The following is a 12,918-nucleotide window of genomic DNA, read 5'->3' on the forward strand; positions in this document are numbered from 1 at the left end:
TTTCTTGACCCTCCAGTGGTTACAGCAGAAAAAGGTGAAGGTTCTGGAGTGGCCATCACAGTCTCCTGACCTTAATATCATCGAGCCACTCTGGGGAGATCTCAAACGTGCGGTTCATGCAAGACGACCAAAGACTTTGCATGACCCGGAGGCATTTTGCCAAGACGAATGGGCAGCTATACCACCTGCAAGAATTTGGGGCCTCATAGACAACTATTACAAAAGACTGCACGCTGTCATTGATGCTAAAGGGGGCAATACACAGTATTAAGAACTAAGGATATGCAGATTTTTGAACAGGGGTCATTTCATTTTTTTCTTTGTTGCCATGTTTTGTTTATGATTGTGCCATTCTGTTATAACCTACAGTTGAATATGAATCCCATAAGAAATAAAAGAAATGTGTTTTGCCTGTTCACTCATGTTTTCTTTAAAAATGGTACATATATTACCAATTCTCCAAGGGTATGCAAACTTTTGAGCACAACCGTATATATATATATATATATATATATATATATATATATATATATATATATATATATATATATATATATATAATTTTATTTATTTATTTGCATTACAGTAATGAGAATTTTGGGGTTAAATGTGCTTAATTGCCGTGGAAATAATGTAACCATGAAAAAAATCCTGGGGTAAAACGTTACCATGAAATATAATTAAAAATACTTTAACAGCATTTATTTATTTTTTTCTACATGCACATGATTTAAATGAAAAGTTGTATATGTTAACATTAGTTAATGCATTATGAACAATAACATGAACAAACAATAAACAAAGAAGATTAATAAATGCTGTGGAAAAAAATACTTGAGCATTGTTAGTTCATGATACCTAATGCACTGACTAATGTTAACAAATAGAACTGTGTTGTAAAGTGTTACCCCTAATAGTCCCAAATAGGCTTCATTATCTGTGAGGAAAATATAATGTTAATTGTTTTTTAGGATAAAATTAGATTATGGTCATTTCACAATTTTTTTCAAGTTTTAAGTGATATTTTCTTTCTTTCTGGCAGTTCATGTAAATAGTTCTGCTTGGACAAATACATTTTTAAAGATACAGATATTTCATGTAGTTTCTCAATATATATGAGGTTATAAAATTGCATGCATAATAATTATACAACAATTAGAATTTTTTGTTTAAAATGGTTAATTATAGAATTTAATACTGCAGGATGCCACTAGACGTGATGTCAACTACAGGCTTTACTTTAAAAAAAAAAATAAAAAATCAAAGAAACAAAAGAAAAAACATGGTATTACCATTGTATATCTCTTAAAGGTACTACCATGGTAACATTTTTACCAAGCAGTGAGGTCACATTGGGGTGCTGGTTCACTGACTGGTGCAGTTGTGAGCTTGGCTCTACTGGGGACAGCACTGTTGCATTCTCCACAGGCCACTGAATGAATAACAACATGATGAATCACTGCAGTCACAGTTTTAAATTAAAGCTGAACAATCACTCTCTGAGAGAGAGGAATATTATTGTGTAATTATGAGATCTGGAGTTGATTGATTAAATTACTCAGTTTATGGAATGGGAGGTTTAATACTGTAGATCTTAGAGACAGATAAAGAAACCGAAGCCTCAAGCCTGAAGTCATACACACTAGAGTGATTCTTAAATTGGGGATGATTTGGGTACTATTGTGTCCTTTAGGATGATTTTAAAGAAAAGATATTTCTTAATAGATTTAAACTTTTTACATTGTCTCTTAAATTACATTTTCCTTATTTTTAAGAGTAAAAGGCTAAACTGGCTAAAATTTCCTCTAGTTTGGGCTTATCCCCTACTCAAAATAATCTCTCCTCTAAAATAAATTTACAAAAAGTGTTCAAATCAGTGAAATTCTACTTGGCACTTTTCCCTAAGAACTTCACAAAACATTCCTTTTTTTTTTTTTTTTTTTCAACTAATTTGGTATTATGTGTACAACTTGTAATTTCCTTATAAAAAATAAAAAAATAAAAAAAATAAATAAAAAAAATCACTGTCCCCAATGCTTCAGCCATCACCATGACACCGAGCATTTTAGACGAGGCTGGGAAACCTGCTAAATCACACAAAACCAGAAAATTATTTTTTTTGTCTATATATCTTATTTAATGAGTGAGAACTCTAATAAAAAAAAAATTCTAATTAGCTATGAATGACGGCAGTAATGTGTTCATCTTTAATGAACCAAAACACAATTATACAGCATCTCATCTCATCTTCTCATGAGAGCAGTTATCAGGCTGCTCAGCCTGAAGTGATAAAACACAACGGATCACACAGATACACGATAACAATACTCAGATCTAAAGCATCTTCAGGTCTCTTGATTGTGTGTAGTTGCCAAGTAACAGGTTCCCATAGTGACCAGACCCATCTCACTTATCACTATTTGTCAGTTAGTGCAGTCAGTGGTGTTATGGGATTCTCCACTGCTGTGTGTGTGTGTGTTTAGCAGAATAATAAAAAAAAAATCACATAGCTGTGGATAATGAAACTGAAGCTCTGTTCCAAAATCTAGTGAACTGCCTACCTAGACAGGATTTTGTTTTTTTTAAGACAAAAAAAAAAAAAAAAGAAAAGTAAAATGTCATATTTCCCACTGATAGGTTTATTTATTATAGAATGTAAATATTTATTAATGATAAAATCTTTAAATACAGGACTATTCCGTATTATAAGGGACGGGTGGCAACCCTAATTATGCTACCTTATAAGATACCTTCTTTTTGACCAAATTGTAAGGCAGCATCACATAATAATAATTAATAATTTTCTTTATTTATCACACATTATACATATACAGTGAAATTCTTCTTTTTCACATATCCCAGCTAGGCTGGGGTCAGAGTGCAGGGTCAGCCATGATATGGCGCCCCTGGAGCAGATAGGGTCAAGGGCCTTGCTCAAGGGCCCAACAGTGGCATCTTGGCAGTGCTGGGGCTTGAACCCCTGACCTTCTGATCAGTAACCCAGAGCCTTAACCGCTGAGCCACCACTGCCCCCCACATGTATGCTTCATTAAGTATGGAATCCCAGAATGCATAGGGATGAGCTCAGTGGAAAAAAAAAAAATAAATCCAAGATGGCAGACGAAGTCAAACTAATCAATAATTAATTATTTTATCCAGTATTTGTGTGATATGTATTTTTGTGCCTACTCTAAAAGCCCAGGTACACTTCACTTTGCGCGTTCCATTCCGTCTCATGCACAGTTGTGCGCACAGATTTGAAAGGATACCTCACGCGGACGAGCATGGATGGACGCGTTCGATACATGCGCAGTACAATTGCCTTGTTATACGCTACCAGACGTTAGAGGGCAGCACCGAGTCATGTCATTTACAGGCATCCACTCTGAAGGATAAAGAAGAAGAAAAACTGAGGATCAGCCATTAGAGGAAGCAAAAACAACAACAACAAAACGATGGAGAAGGATATGTTCTTCGACTACTGCTTGACAGTATAGCCCAACTGTGCGTATTGCCACCTAGTGTACTCTTCTATCTCAACAGTCAACCTTGCACATGCGCGTTTGTCCGGGGACACTCCTGATGACGAAAATTAAGTCACGCAGACTGTGCGCAGACCAGGAACACAAACAGGCAAAGGATACTTTGGGCTTAAGATGGCAGATGAAGAGGAATTTTAATTATAAATATACATATAATTTATTTTATACCAAAAATAAATCTCATCAATAATACACTATTTTAAGGTTCAAGTATGTAACCTTGCTTACTCATAGACAACTATGAGTAAGCTATGCATAAGTTAATTTCTTCAAAAACTCTAAACACTGTGTCTCTGTGGTGCTATGAAAATTCCTGTATTTGTGAGTTGGGGCGGGACTATCTCATTGACTGGTCAAAGACAGATGAGGGATGTATTCAGAAAGCTGTTTAAAAAACATTGTTCTTTTTGCAATTCCACTCGGGTATGCTAGTGTCACAGAAATTACAGCAGCTTAAACCAATATTTGTGTGTGCTGTGTAATTGAATCAGTACACTATTTAACCAATAGTTGTATGTGCTATGCATTTCTATGCTTAATAGAATATAATACTGTTAGCTTAGCAACATGTTAATGTCCAACTCTCAAACTCTAACATGCTGGGTGAAGTCTAGAGAAACACTGATTATATGTATATTTATAATTCATTTAACAGCAAAAAGAAACAACAAAAATAGTTCAGTCTAATAAATAACACTCTATTTTAAGCATTATTTGTGTGTGCTGTGTGTTTCTATGTTTAATATCACATTGTTAGTTTAGCAACATGCTAATGTCAAACTAATCAATTGTTATTAGAGACTGCTGTGCGCTTCACAGAGGATATTTGTGTGGCACGTGGACTTGTCTTTTATGTGATTATGAGTGTTCCAAATCAGTCACTTATGAGGTTCCATTTTAGTTAGGATGCTGCCTTAGAAGGTAGCTGTCTATGTAGGTTGTAGACAGCTAAGTAGCTCTCAAAGTTTTGGAACATAAGTATTGTGTTAAAATAGGAATATAATACATGATATGAATCATTTTAATACATATCCATCAACTAAACATTTAAAATACTTACCCTAATGAAAAGCATTTTCTCACCGACACGGTAGCGGCCCTGTGATTGTCGCTCTACGCAGAACTTATTTGGACACTTACAGGGTGGATCTTCGGAAATGTGCTTCACCTGAAACACACATGCACATGTTCTAAAAAAAAAACTTTCTATTCATGTTCTAGGGGAGATGAAAACATCCATCACTGTTGCATGAGTGACATCTGAGAAGGGAACAGAATGTGACTCACTGCATCATCCAGCAGTTTGCCTATGCTTTTCTTGGAGGAGTTGGTCTTGGTGAGCGGAGAGACGGATGGATAGACTGATGGAGAGACAGGTGGGGAGGCCGATGGAGAGATGGAGGTAGGAGGAACAGGTGAGGTTGGAGGTTCAGGCATCTTCTCCTCTTGTTCAATCTCTTTCTCCAGTTTTATGAGTCCAGGTGGCTCAACCTTATACCTGATATAACAATAACCATTCACATAAATACACTCTCAATTATCCTACTTGATGTACATTATTTAAATATAGACTGATATGCCAGCCATGCTAATAATAATTTGGCCATTTTGAGAATAATCGGGCATGTGGGCACATATGTAAAGACTTAAACACTTGATGCAAAAACGAAAAATCATGAGCGCTACGAGTGAAATTCGTTCACTGTGGCTTGCGTGTTCACGTGAGAACTTGAGTTGTTTAGTGCTAAAAAAATATATGTTGTTGTGAGAGCTAGTGGGTCACTGTGAATAACCTTTTCGCATAATGCTCAAACTTTTTATAAACTTCTTATATTTCTGTGATCGGTCAGTTTGAACATTGTGCGGTCAAATATTTTTTGCGCTTATACATAGCTACATAGCTGTGCTATTCATGTCTCTTGTAACACTCAACACTCTTTCATCTCACTTCTTTATGCATATCAACAATCGGCCACCTAACTTGCTAAATATGAACATCAGTTGTTGAAAAACCCATCAGTCAACCTCTGATAATAACATATAGTATTATAAAATTTTAATAAAATTTACCTGGATGCTATTCGTCCCAGTTCTAGCAGACAAAGACAAACCTCTCGCGGCTGCTTGTGTAAAACTGAAAAAAAAAAAAGTGTACAAATATGAGGCATAAAATGACCAAAAAAACTATTCAAAAATTCAATGCAAATTGTTAAAATGGTTGATTATGATGTCAGTTGTGAGCCAGGAGAACCGAAATGGATGAACCAATTTGAGAATACAAAATGAATTACACTGAATTATGAAATAGTTGCTCAATTCATTATTATGGATATGACCACAGAGGATACATGAACATTGCACACATGAATGTGTGGATGTAAATGAATGTCTGTGTCCAGAGAGTGTTTACAGCATACAGTGATTGAACAGCACACATGCCTTTCATATGGAATAGTGCCTAACACAACAACATTTCCCATGGTTTAGTGCTAGGGCTTGAGTGATGGTGACACAACACAACATGCAATAAAATCTGTATGTCCACATCAAACCTCACAACATCCCACCTGAACATAACCATGCCTCCAATTTTTCACGTAGCTATTTCTGAGAGGGAACAGGAAGGAAAAAAATAAATAGCACAATTATTCTTTTTTGTTTCTTTCCTTAAGATGTGAAATATGGAGATTAGTATATACTATAACTGTGATATACTATACTGTGCTATAATATACTACGATTAACACTGAATATATAAAGTGGGCCCAAAAATATTTAATGCATACTAAAAAAATATATTAATTGTTGCATTAGATAACAAAATATAAAAGTGTACTTTTATTTTAAAGATAGCACAAGCACAGTTTTCTAGCAAAACATTTCACAAAAAAGAAAACCTGTGTAAACTTGAGGGGGACTTGCTTCATATATCCATTAAAAATCACTGCAACACCAAAGCTTTAAGTTTACTGAAAATTGGCTCAGACAATTTAAGTTCTGAAAAGAGCTATAGTATTATTTGATTGTTGATATCACTTGCACACTATTGTTTACTTATATATATATATATATATATATATATATATATATACACACACACACACACACACACACACACACACACACATACACTGATGAGCCAAAACATTATGACCACCTGCCTAATGTGCTGTTGGTCCTCCGCATGCCGCCAAAACAGCGCTGACCCACCGAGGCATGGACTCTACAAGACCCCTAAAAGTGTCCTGTGGTATCTGGCACCAAGAATTAGCAGCAGATACTTCAAGTCCTGTAAGTTGCGAGGTGGAGCCGCCATGAATCGGACTTGTTGGTCCAGCTTATCCCACAGATGGTCAATTGGATTGCGATCTGGGGAATTGGAGGCCAGGGCAACACCTTTAACTCTTCATTCATGTTCCTCAAACCATTCCCGAACAATGTGTGCAGTGTGGCAGGGCGCATTACCCTGCTGAAAGAGGCCACTGCCATCAGGGAATACCATTGCCATGAAGGGGTGTACCTGGTGTGCAACAATGTTTAGGTAGGTGGCAAGTGTCAAACTGACATCCACATGAATGGCCAGACCCAGGGTTTCCCAGCAGAACATTGCCCAGAGCATCACACACCCTCCACCTGCTTGTCATCTTCCCACAGTGCATCCTGGTGCCATCACTTCCCCAGGTAAATGGCGCACACGTACACGGCAATCCATGTGATGTTAAAGAAATCAGAACTTGTCCGACCAGGCGACATTCTTCCACTGCTCCAAGGTCCAGTTCCGATGCTCACGTGCCCATTGTAGGCGCTTTCGACGGTGGACAGGGGTCATCTTGGGCACTCTGTCGGGTCTGTGGCAACACAGCCCCATACGCAGCAGGGTGCGATGCACTGTGTATTGTGACACATTCCTCCTGTCACCATAATTACATTTTCTGTGACTTGTGCCACAGTAGACCTTCTGTCAGTTCGGACCAGACGGGATAGCCTTTGTTGCATCAATGAGCCTTGGGCGTCCAACACCCTGTCACCGGTTTGTGGTTGTCCCTCCTCGGACCACTGTCAGTAGGTACTCACCACTGCTGACCGGGAGCATCCCACAAGCCTAGCCATGTCGTCTGGCCATAAAAATTTGGCCCTTGTCAAAGTCGCTCAGGTCTTTACTCCTGCACATTTCTCCTGCATTCAACATGTTGAGTATGAGAATTGATTGTTCGCTTACCATCTAATCTACCCAAACCTTTACATGTGGCCTTGTTAGGAGATGATCAACATTATTTGCTTCACCTGCGAGTGGTCATAATGTTGTGGCTCATTGTGTACACACACACACACACACACACACACACACAACAAAACACTATACTATAATATTTTTATGATGATCCAGTTTTTGGTGTTTTCTTTGCTGTAGAGGAGATTTAGATAAATCTCATGTTACACTAGTTTGCATTTCAAATGTTGAAAATTTAAGAAAGTTCTGAGAAGAGCCATAGTATTACAGTATTTTTTATATCACTTGTACAATATTGTTTACTAATATATATACATATATATATATATATATATATATATATTATATACACACATACATACACACACACACACACACACACAGTATACAGTTGTGCTCAAAAGTTTGCATACCCTTGGAGAATTGGTAATATATGTACCATTTTTAAAGAAAACATGAGTGCACAGGCAAAACACATTTCTTTTATTACTTATGACATTCATATTCAACTGTAGGTTTTAACAGAATGGCACAATCGTAAAACAAATCATGGCAACAAAGAAAAAAATGAAATGACCCCTGTTCAAAAGTCTGCATACCCTTAGTTCTTAATACTGTGTATTGCCCCCTTTAGCATCAATGACAGCGTGCAATCTTTTGTAATAGTTGTCTATGAGGCCCCAGATTCTTGCAGGTGGTATAGCTGCCCATTCGTCTTGGCAAAATGCCTCCAGGTCATGCAAAGTCTTTGGTCGTCTTGCATGAACCGCACGTTTGAGATCTCCCCAGAGTGGCTCGATGATATTAAGGTCAGGAGACTGTGATGGCCACTCCAGAACCTTCACCTTTTTCTGCTGTAACCACTGGAGGGTCAACTTGGCCTTGTGCTTAGGGTCACTGTCGTGCTGGAAAGTCCAAGTGCGTCCCATGCGCAGCTTTCATGCAGAAGAATGCAAATTGTCTGCCAGTATTTTCTGATAACATGCTGCATTCATCTTGCCATCAATTTTCACAAGATTCCCCGTGCCTTTGGAGCTCACACATCCCCAAAACATGAATGAGCCACCACCATGCTTCACAGTGGGGATGGTATTCTTTTCACTATAGGCATTGTTGACCCCTCTCCAAACATAGCGCTTATGGTTGTGACTATAAAGCTCTATTTGTCTCGTCACTCCAAATTACAGTGTGCCAGAAGCTGTGAGGCGTGTCAAGGTGTTGTCGGGCATATTGTAACTGGGCTTTTTTGTGGCATTGGCGCAGTAAAGGCTTCTTTCTGGCAACTCGACCATGCAGCTCATTTTTGTTCAAGTATTGTCGTATTGTGCCCCTTGAAACAACCACACCGTCTTTTTCCAGAGCAGCCTGTATTTCTCCTGAGGTTACCTGTGGGTTTTTCTTTGTATCCCGAACAATTCTTCTGGCAGCTGTGGCTGAAATCTTTCTTGGTCTACCTGACCTTGGCTTGGTATCAAGAGATCCCTGAATTTTCCACTTCTTAATAAGTGATTGAACAGTACTGACTGGCATTTTCAAGGCTTTGGATATCTTTTTATATCCTTTTCCATCTTTATAAAGTTCCATTACCTTGTTACACAGGTCTTTTGACAGTTCTTTTCTGCTCCCCATGGCTCAGTATCTAGCCTGCTCAGTGCATCCACGTGAGAGCTAGCAAACTCATTGACTATTTATACACAGACACTAATTGCAATTTATAAAGCCACAGGTGTAGGAAATTAACCTTTAATTGCCATTTAAACCTGTTTGTGTCACCTTGTGTGTCTGTAACAAGGCCAAACATTCAAGGGTATGTAAACTTTTGATCAGGGCCATTTGGGTGATTTCTGTTATCATTATGATTTAAAAAGGAGCCAAACAACTATGTGATAATAAATAGCTTCATATGATCACTATCCTTAAAAATGTTTTTTGCATGATCAGTCATATTTTCAGAATGAATGCCAAAATTTCACAATTTCTGCCAAGGTATGCAAACTTTATGTATAGAGAGAGAGAGAGAGTTGAAGTGAGAAGTTTACATATACCTTAGCCACATTTAAACTTGCTTTTTCACAATTCCTGACATTAATCATAGAAAACATTCCCTGTCTTAGGTCAGTTAGAGAGAATGATTTATTTCAGCTTTTATTTCTTTCATCACATTCCCAGTGTATTTGGTAGCATTGCCTTTAAATTGTTCAACTTGGGTCAAACGATTTGGGTAGCCCATTCCTCCAGACAAAACTGGTGTAACCGAGTCAGGTTTGTAGGCCTCCTTACTCGCACATGCTTTTTTCAGTTCTGCCCACAAATTTTCTATCATATTGAGGTCAGGGCTTTGTGATGGCCACTCCAATACCTTGACTTTGTTGTCCTTAAGCCATTTTGCCACAACTTTGGAGGTATGCTTGGGGTCATTGTCCATTTGGAATACCTATTTGCGACTGGGCTTTAACTTCATGGCTGATGTCTTGATGTTGCTTCAATATAGTCCACATCATTTTCCTTCTTCATGATGCCAACTATTTTGTGAAGTGCACCAGTCTCCCCTGCAGCAAAGCACCCCCAAAACATGATGCTGCCACCACCACGCTTCATGGTTGGGATGGTGTTCTTCGGCTTGCAAGCCTCACTCTTTTTCCTCCAAACATAACAATGGTCATTATAGCCAAAAAGTAAATTTTTTGTTTCATCAGACCAGAGATAATTTCTCCAAAAAGTAAGATCTTTGTCCCCATGTGCACTTGCAAACTGTAGTCTGGCTTTTTTATGGTGGTTTTGGAGCAGTGAATTCTTCCTTGCTGAGCAGCCTTTCAGGTTATGACAATATAGGACTCGTTTTTCTGTGGATATAGATACTTGTCTACCTGTTTCCTCCAGCATCTTCACAAGGTCCTTTGCTGTTGTTCTGGGAATGATTTGCACTTTTCGCACCAAACTACATTCATCTCTATGAGACAGAATGAGTCTCCTTCCTGAGCGGTATGAAGGCTGCATGGTCCCATGGTGTTTATACTTGCATACTATTGTTTGTACAGATGAATGTGGTACCATAAGGCATTTGGAAATTGCTCCCAAGGATAAACCAGACTTGTCGAGGTCCAAATTTTTTTTTCTGAGGTCTTGGCTGATTTCTTTTGATTTTTCCATCATGTCAAGCAGAGGCACTGAGTTTGAAGGTAGGCCTTAAAATACACCCACAGGAACACCTCCAATTGACTCCAATTAGCTTCTGATAGGCTTGCCTAAAGGTTTGACATCATTTTCTAGAATTTTCCAAGCTGCTTAAAAACACAGTTAGCTTAGTGAATGTAAACTTCTGACCCACTGGAATTGTGATATAGTCAATTAAAAGTGGAGACAATCTGTCTGTAAACAATTTTTGGAAAAAATACTTGTTTCATGCACAAAGTAGATGTGCTAAACGAGCTGCCAAAACTATAGTTCTATAGTTCAAATGAAATTGTGGAGTGGTTAAAAATTGAGTTTTAATGACTTCAACCTAAGTGTATGTAAACTTCTGACTTCAACTGTGCGTGTGTGTGTGTGCGCGTGTAATATATACACACACACACACACACACACACACACACACACTTGTGCTCAAAAGTTTGCATACCCTGGCAGAAATTGTGGCATTGATTTTGAAAATATGACTGATAATGCACAACATTTTTAAGGATAGTGATCATATGAAGCCATTTATCTTCACATAGTTGTTTGGCTCCTTTTTAAATCATAATGATAACAGAAATCACCCAAATGGCCCTGATCAAAAGTTTACATACCCTTGAATGTTTGGCCTTGTTACAGACACACAAGGTGACACACAGGTTTAAATGGCAATTAAAGGTTAATTTCCCACACCTGTGGCTTTTTAAATTGCAATTAGTATCTGTGTATAAATAGACGAATGGGCAGCTATACCACCTGCAAGAATTTGGGGCCTCATAGACAACTATTACAAAAGACTGCACGCTGTCATTGATGCTAAAGGTCAATACATCAATACACAGTATTAAGAACTAAGGGTATGCAGACTTTTGAACAGGGGTCATTTCATTTTTTTCTTTGTTGCCATGTTTTGATTTATGATTGTGCCATTCTGTTATAAGCTACAGTTGAATATGAATCCCATAAGAAATAAAAGAAATGTGTTTTGCCTGTTCACTCATGTGTTCTTTAAAAATGGTACATATATTACCAATTCTCCAAGGGTATGCAAACTTGAGCACAACTGTGTGAGAGATACACATACATACATACATACACACACACACACACACACACACACACACACACACACACACACAGTCAAATGTTTTGAAACACTTGACTGAAATGTTTCTCATGATCTCATAAATCTTTTGATCTGAAGGTGTATGCTTAAATGTTTGAAATTATTTTTGTAGACAAAAATATAATTGTGCCACCATATTACTTTATTTCATTATAAATCTAAAATGTATTTAAAAAAGTTTTTGAAATTGATGACTTGGACCAAATAATAAAGAAAAGCAGCCAATAATTACCCAACATAGATGGGAACTCCTTCAATACTGTTTAAAAAGCATCCCAGGGTGAAAATGTCAAGAGTACATGTCTGCAAATTCTAGGCAAAGGGTGACTACTTTGAAGATGCTAAAATATAACATAGTTTTGATTTATTTTGGATTTTGTTTAGTCACAACATAATTCCCATAGTTCCATTAATGTTATTTCATAATTGACTTTACTATTATTCTAAAATATGGGGAAAAAAATGATAAGTGAGTGTTTCAAAACTTTTGACCAGTAGTGTAAATACACACACACACACACACACACACACACACACACGCAACACTATAGTATACTATACTATTTTTAAGGTGACCCAGTTTTCTGTTGTTTTCTTTGCTGTAGAGCAGATTTCGATAAATCTCATGTTACACTGGTTTGCATTTCAAATGTTATGGGCTTCCAATAACACTTTTCTGAATATGCAAATGAAAAAAAAGACGTTAAGAAAGGTTCTGTGGCAGGAGTTTATATCTGTGTCTGTCTCATACAAATTTAAACAGCACAATTCACCACAACAAAAATACACACACACACACACACAAGACAACACACTCCATCACAAACACATTCAGATGTTCTTCT

General features: G+C 37.5%; 1 protein-coding gene across 1 annotated transcript in view; it reads right to left on the bottom strand.

Moving 5' to 3' along the window:
- Window positions 1-12,918, bottom strand: part of LOC127436308 (growth arrest-specific protein 2-like) — an 85,456-nt gene that overhangs the window by 14,449 nt on the left and 58,089 nt on the right. The window contains exons 5-7 of the mRNA XM_051690381.1: window positions 5,613-5,676; window positions 4,830-5,040; window positions 4,603-4,710 (exon numbers count right to left, since the gene is read on the bottom strand). Coding sequence (XP_051546341.1) covers window positions 4,603-4,710; window positions 4,830-5,040; window positions 5,613-5,676 — 383 coding nt within the window. The remainder of the gene's footprint in view (window positions 1-4,602; window positions 4,711-4,829; window positions 5,041-5,612; window positions 5,677-12,918) is intronic.

The sequence above is a fragment of the Myxocyprinus asiaticus genome, chromosome 46 (genome assembly GCF_019703515.2).
Source record: "Myxocyprinus asiaticus isolate MX2 ecotype Aquarium Trade chromosome 46, UBuf_Myxa_2, whole genome shotgun sequence".
Lineage (NCBI taxonomy): Eukaryota > Metazoa > Chordata > Actinopteri > Cypriniformes > Catostomidae > Myxocyprinus > Myxocyprinus asiaticus.